Below are 7,616 nucleotides of genomic sequence, written 5' to 3'. Positions count from 1 at the left end.
ACAAAAGTCCATACTGCTGGATCTATTTGTGGACGGAGTCGTTCTGTCTCGTTGCACACACGGGAAACAGAGAGATCCAATTTGCAGTATTTATTAGGGTAATCCAAAAACATAAATCCAGTCCAGGCAGGGGTCAAAACCAACGTAGCAATCCAAAAACATAAAACAATGAACAAACTAGCACAAAGCAGAACAGACCTCAAAAGTGACGTGATGAATAACAACGACTCCGTGACAAACACTAAAACAGACAGGGTATATATACACTCAAACTAACAAGGTGATGGGAAACAGCTGAGTGCAATGAACTGATGAGTGACAGACAGAATGCTGGGAAATGAAGTCAAACGTGAAAGACACCGTGAGAACGAGGACCTCTAGTGGCAACCCAGGGAACACAAACCAGACACTGTGACAGTTACTTTGTCAGCCGGGTGTCCGGTTACAGAACACTTTAAGACTGATAACAGACTTTACGACCACAAAGGAATGTGGCCACATGCGCCACATGCTTAAGAGAGAGAGACCATCTTTAATTAAATAAACTTTGCGGTGTTACTCTGATCTATGAAGGAACATGCCTCACAGAAACTGTGATGATTTACTGTCTCGTGTACTATTAGGTATAACAACATGGTATGTTTGATTGGGGTGTATGTGGTTGAACAACCACCCAACGGTCAATATAACCTCACCTGTATCATGCTTCCTAGCAAATTAATCCTCATTTAATGACACACACTTTGATGTACATCACCTTCTCTTAGAATGCAATGTGAATTTGTTATGTCTATTTGAGCTTGAATGAACAGTCTAAGCATGCTGGGGACAAAGACCATAAATCAACTAAGAGCCGCTTCCCCTCTCGGACATGTCACCTTACTCATAGGTCCATTCAAACCTTAGGGGTTGGTTCTTTTCTCAGGGTATATCAGAGGCAGGCAACAGTGACCGCCTCTCTTAGTTTTTTCATCCAGCCGCAACACTGTTCTGGTGAGACTGGGGAGCCCCCTCCCCCTCCACGGGGGCCCCAGGGCCCAGCAGGCAGGGATTAAAGTTCTCCGTCGCTACGACGGATTTCCGTTTATTTCAGCGAGTCTATGACGGATTTCCGTCAATTGCAGGGTTCCCGTCTGTCCTTAATGTCTTAAATTCACTTTTCATAATTTTAAGGTCGTAAATAGCCTTTCCTTTATAAAATAGTGTCAAATTTAGTTTGAATAGGTCTTAAATTAAGGAAAGACGGAGGTGTATTCACCCTGCTGATGGGGGTGTGATAAAGCCTGGAGTGGAGCAAATGTACGTTCCTCTCTCCACTCTAAGCATGCTGTAATCACTTCGCTCATAGTCCGCTCCGGGTTTTTTAATTCCCGCTCACGAAAAAACTGCTCCGTGTTCACTCAATTAAGCTTAGTTTTGGAGAAGTGAATGTCAGGCTACAGTTGAGCGCTGAGGTACACAACTATATTTCAGTTAACGTTACAATGGACACACTTATAATGCAGGAAGGCTCCGATGTATCGGAGATCGATAAAAATGTAAAAAATAAATGGAGATGGGCTTGGCTTAGCGAAATGGGGGAGAATGGCAAGCCTTTTAGTTCGTGGGCTAAAAAAATCAAACAGCCAGGTACGTGTCTTTGCACAATATGTCACAGGAGGCTTCAATATGGCAATAATGGCAAAAAAGTGCTAGCTCGCCATCAATCAGAAGCTTGTCACAATGCTGCCGTTCGTGCTCTACAGTACACATGCTCCCTGCCTGGTGCGACAAGTACCACAACGGAGGTTCATGCATCTATGGCTGACCGTGTGTGCGATCTAAAAGTGCGCATATGTTCTTTCATAGCGGAGCATGACCTGTCGTTCACAGTCTCACAACCGCTAGTTAATTTAATGCAAGCAGTTGTCAAAGACAAGAGTGCACTTTCAAGATTGTCTGTGTCTAATGCACACGCCTCCTACTTGTGCACACATGGCATTGCTGTTCATTGGAAAAACGAATTGTCAACTAAGCTGAAAACGAAGATGTTTTCTTTAAATGTAGATGAGTCAACAGATGGAAACATGGACAGGATTCTGAATGTTCTTGTTCGATACTTTGATGAGGATATGGGTAAAGTGGCAACCCAGCATCTGGCCTCAAGGAAAATGAATATTGCAGATGCCTCAACAATCACACACACATTGACAGATATTCTCCAGTCATATAGCCTGAACTGGAATCAGGTTGTTGGTATACTGTTGGATAACTGCAATGTAATGAGAGGGAAAAAGTCTGGAGTAGAGACACTAGTCAGGAAAGAAAATCCATCACTCCTGGACATCAGCGGAGACACTGTCCATATGGTCTCAAATGCAGCCAAGGCCCTTTTAAATCCTTTCCAGGGATTTGTGGAACAATTTTGCTCTGATGTATACTATGACATTGAAAAATCACCCAAACAGAAAGAAGTTTTTTCTGAGTTTCAGTCCTTACTTCATTTGGCGAACAAGAGCCTAATCCGTCCCATCAGCAGCAGGTTCCTGCAAATGCTAGATGTGTGCAACAGAATACGGGAGCTTATGGATCCATTGATTGTGCACTTCTACAGCGTCCTGTCTCCTCATGATCAACACAAACACAGGTACATGGCAATAGCATTCTCTTTTTTAATTATTTAATTTCTGTACTAGTAGGCCCAGTTTGCAAGATCTCATTAGCCCTTGAGCGTTAAAGAAAAAAAGGAATGGATTTTTTTTCTTTCTTTGGGGCGATAATCAAACAAACGATATATATAGAATATCTGGCAAAAGTTTGTGTATTTTAGCAATTCAAATTAAAAGGTGAAAATAATATATTTAGTATACATAACTATATACATATGCATGATTATACTTTTCAGAGGGCCGGCATTTCTGTATTTAAAATGCTTTTTTTTTTTTTTATTGATTTCATGTAATATTCTAATTTTCTGAGATTTTGAATTTGTGGTTTTCATAAGCTGTAAGCCATAATCAATAAAATTATAACTTTTGCACGATATTCTCATTTTTCGAGATTCACTTGTGTGTGTGTGTGTATATATATATATATATATATATATATATATATATATATATTAGTAAAACATATTTTAAATAATATTTAAAAATCCAGACATTTAGTGGAATTTTTTTAACATAAATCTAAACCAGTGGTGGAGATGGCTCAAAGTCAATGATCAATCAGGTTATATCAAGTTATAGATATACAGTAGTGACTCAAAGGGTTAAATATGTTAGAACAAAGATTGAAGCTCGGCTTCATTACAGATGCAATCAAATGATTAAATAACCTTCATACGAGGGATGGAAAGTGCCTTGACCTCTAAACACAAAAATTATATCATCATGACAAATGAAGTATTGGCAATTAGAAATAGCAATGTCTGTTTTCTCTCCTTAATCCTTGTGTATATGTTTTTTTTGTGATGCAGATGGCTCCTAAACCAGCTTCTTGATAAGCATGCAGTTACATCTGATGAGAAGGCCAGGATAATTTTTCTGCAACAGCAAATGGCAAAATCTGCGAAGATCGGAAGTAATGTCAACAAAAATCGGAAGACGCGCATCTGTCTGCTTTTTTCAGAGTTTGACAAGCTCACAACCATGATTGATTTATACCGAGGTATGTTCACTTTTTATTCACTTTAAGTGGTAAGAAAAGTACAGAGATTTCTTATGTATTGAAATCCCTTTATTGGTATATTTATTATATGCTTATTTTTCCTGGAATCCTGGAATGGAATCTAAGTTAACCATAAATGCAGTTTTTAGATCACTGTTAATCAGATCACTTTGGTTAATTATACTACTACTACTACTAAACTTTATTTAAACAGCACATTTCAAAACAAAGTAAAATAATACAGATGAAACTAAACAACAATAAAGCTAAAAAATATATAAAGGGTTGTACAGTAATATTCCAGGAAGAGTATGTTACATTGCTATGAATGTGATAATGAATAAATGGATAACATATTCAGACACATTTCTAATCAGGTTCTATTGTGATTTTCAGGTGTACTTCCAACTTTCCAGGTGTTCCTGAAGAAGTTGCAGAATGAAAAGCCCATGATTCATGTCCTACATGCTGAAATGCTGCTACTGGTTAGGGAACTTCTCTCCAAATTTATGAAGCCTGAAACTATCCCCTTGAGTGCAAAGGGCTTGTTGAAGCTTAATGTTCACAAGAAAGACCTGCAGTACACTGACAAAAGGTTGTCTGTGGGGAGGTTCAGTTTCTTTGCCTTAAACAAGGCTAGAGTGGAAAAGAAGCCCTGGGTGCAGAAGGTCTACAGCTCTCTCAGAGAAGGCTACATAAAGGCAGCAACATTCCTCCTGAAAAACCTTCCCCTCAACAACAACATCATCACCTCTTTATCTGTGCTGACGCCATCATTGATTCTCCACGAATCAGTCCGAGGTGCATTCAACACATTGGCCAAGGCCTTGCCAAATGTTGTGAAGTCTGAGGAGTTGGGTCAACTGGATGAAGAGGTGCGCGCCTACCAGATTGATACAGATCTAGGAGCACTGGCCAAATGTTTTGAGGAGAACATTGCACGAATCGATGTTGACTGGTGGAGTAAGATCTTTGCAATGAAGATGCCAGGAGGAGAAATGAGATTCCCCATCTTAGGGAAGTTGGTAAAGGCTCTTCTGTCATTGTTCACTGGCCCTCTTGTCGAAGGATCATTTAACATCATGGATGACATAATTGAGAAAGACAGGGTTAGGCTGAACATTGAGACTTATGAAGGTTTAGCCATTATCAAGTCCCACATGAAGGTAATTGGCAAAACTGCATCCAAAACTGCATCCAGGAGATCGTGCCTGTCTTCTTACGGGACATACCAAAATCAATTGAAGAAAAAGAAGGAGAACCTTGACAAGCAAAAGGAAAGGAAACTGAGGGAAGCTGTGAAGGTCCTCTCAGCAGTTAGGGTTAAAAAAGTAAAGAAAGGTTCCACCTCTTCTATTTGTGCTACAGCCTCCACCTCCTCCATCCCTGGAGTTAAAGGCAAAACTGCTGCTGCTACAGCCTCCACCTCCTCAGCCCCTGGACTTAAACGCACTGCTGCTACAGCCTCCACCCCCGGACTTAAACGCACTGCTGCTACAGCCTCCACCTCCTCCATCCCTGGAGTTAAAAGCAAAACTGCTGCTGCTACAGCCTCTACCTCCTCCACCTCCGGACTTAAACGCACTGCTGCTACAGCCTCCACCTCCTCCATCCCTGGAGTTAAAAGCAAAACTGCTGCTGCTACAGCCTCTACCTCCTCCACCCCTGGACTTAAACACACTGCTGCTACAGCCTCCACCTCCTCCACCCCTGGACTTAAACACACTGCTGCTACAGCTTCCACCTCCTCCACCCCTGGACTTAAACGCACTGCTGCTACAGCCTCCACCTCCTCCATCCCTGGAGTTAAAAGCAAAACTGCTGCTGCTACAGCCTCTACCTCCTCCACCCCTGGACTTAAACACACTGCTGCTACAGCCTCCACCTCCTCCACCCCTGGACTTAAACACACTGCTGCTACAGCCTCCACCTCCTCCACCCCTGGACTTAAACACACTGCTGCTACAGCCTCCACCTCCTCCATCCCTGGAGTTAAAAGCAAAACTGCTGCTGCTACAGCCTGTACCTCCTCCACCCCTGGACTTAAACACACTGCTGTTACAGCCTCCACCTCCTCCACCCCTGGACTTAAACACACTGCTGCTACAGCCTCCACCTCCTCCACCCCTGGACTTAAACACACTGCTGCTACAGCCTCCACCTCCTCCATCCCTGGAGTTGAAAGCAAAACTGCTGCTGCTACAGCCTCTACCTCCTCCACCCCTGGACTTAAACACACTGCTGCTACAGCCTCCACCTCCTCCACCTCCGGACTTAAACGCACTGCTGCTACAGCCTCCACCTCCTCCACCCTTGGACTTAAACACACTGCTGCTACAGCCTCCACCTCCTCCATCCCTGGAGTTAAAGGCAAAACTGCTTCTGCAACAGCCTCCACCTCCTCCACCCCTGGACTTAAACGCACTGCTGCTACAGCCTCCAACTCCGGACTTAAACGCACTGCTGCTACAGCCTCCACCTCCTCCATCCCTGGAGTTAAAGGCAAAACTGCTTTTGCTACAGCCTCCACCTCCTCCATCCCTGGAGTTAAAGGCAAAACTGCTTCTGCTACAGCCTCCACCTCCTCCACACCTGGACTTAAAGGCAAAACTGCTGCTACAGCCTCCACCTCTCCAGGAGCAACTCCTGCACATGTAGCTAGTCAAACACTGAAACGGGTGTCAGGTGTAGCCAAGCTTCAGGAATATGGTTTCACAGCCAAAAGGCAGAAAAAGTGAAAAGCACTCTAGAGACTTTTGCACAAGAATAGCACTTTAATGGTGGTGCTGTTACTTTTTCTTTTCTTCTTTCTGTTAATTAAGAGTTTCACAAAACATTGTTTGGTCTTATAAGATAAATAAAAACATGCACTGAAAAGTTATGTAGATGGTTGATTATTTGTCATGCTAAGTAATTTTTTTTCATAGATTAAAATAGCTTTTAAAATTCGTAAACTGGCAATATTAAAGCGGTTTAAAACCTCTCCCCTTAAAACGCTATTGGTCTCGACTATTTATAATACTAAATAAAGTTAAAGGAATAAGACTTGGCCTGAAAAAAAATTTCAGTCAGAAGAATTTTTTTCACTTTAATCCCTGCCAGCAGGCCTCGATTCCAACCAGATCCGGCCTCATGGAAAAGAGAGAAGACTCTCTCACAAAGAACCAAGGACAATCTCAGGAGTTTTGGAACAAAGACTCCAACCAATAACGACTCCAATCACCCATCCTTCCGACTTCTTCACTTCTCCTGGGTGCTCGGCGTGGCCTCAACAGAGTCCCAGGCCTTCACTAAACCAGTCATGCGTTCCTGGAGAAAGAGAACGCTCAACCAACTTCCACTTGACACTGCCGGAACCATCAACGACTCCAATTTTCAACAACTTCAAGAATTGTTCCCATTACAAATGCAAGTATTCAATTCAATGAAATGTGAAAATGAAATTCTGATGGTTCTTCTCATAGACCCTCTTCCGGTTTCCAATTTCATCCTATCACTAACCTATTTATGTATTCATGTGTGTATGTTGTTTAGTTTATTTATATTCATATAAATATCTATATTTAGTTAATAAAACTTGTACATAATATGTATTTGGTTCTGTTTTGTTTGCAATACAAGTCACTTTACGATCACGGTTTTTGCTACTGGCTCAAAGTACTGTACAGGCGAAGAAATAATTATTCTTCGGTGGCCATGGAAGATACCCTTTATTAGAATAAATTAATAATCAAAATAGTTCGTAGGAAGAACTGATTAATTGATTGTAATATTAATTCAGCCACATCAAGTTAATCCAATTAACTGACCCAAATATTTATAATTAATAATAACAAGATATTATTGATTATTAATATTTCCAAAAAGCTGAGTTCCTTACATAATGGTGGAGAATTTTAAGGCATCGTATTAAACATTGTATGCAAGCAGACAGTAATCAATCATATGTTGTCCCATAAGTTTTATTA

At 41.6% G+C, this 7,616-nt stretch overlaps 1 protein-coding gene across 1 annotated transcript; it reads left to right on the top strand.

Annotated features, from left to right (window-relative positions):
• The first annotated feature begins 1,484 nt into the window (after positions 1–1,484).
• On the top strand, positions 1,485–6,386 carry LOC143741488 (uncharacterized). Its single transcript, XM_077233799.1, has 4 exons — positions 1,485–2,626; positions 3,458–3,648; positions 4,045–5,046; positions 5,827–6,386. Exons 1-4 carry the CDS (start codon positions 1,485–1,487, stop codon positions 6,384–6,386), a joined length of 2,895 nt encoding a protein of 964 aa, XP_077089914.1.
• The last annotated feature ends 1,230 nt before the right edge of the window (positions 6,387–7,616 follow it).

The sequence above is a fragment of the Siphateles boraxobius genome, unplaced genomic scaffold (genome assembly GCF_051911475.1).
Source record: "Siphateles boraxobius isolate OS27281-9 unplaced genomic scaffold, OSU_SipBor_1 19, whole genome shotgun sequence".
Classification (NCBI taxonomy): domain Eukaryota; kingdom Metazoa; phylum Chordata; class Actinopteri; order Cypriniformes; family Leuciscidae; genus Siphateles; species Siphateles boraxobius.
This window is presented reverse-complemented; position numbering and strand designations above follow the sequence as displayed.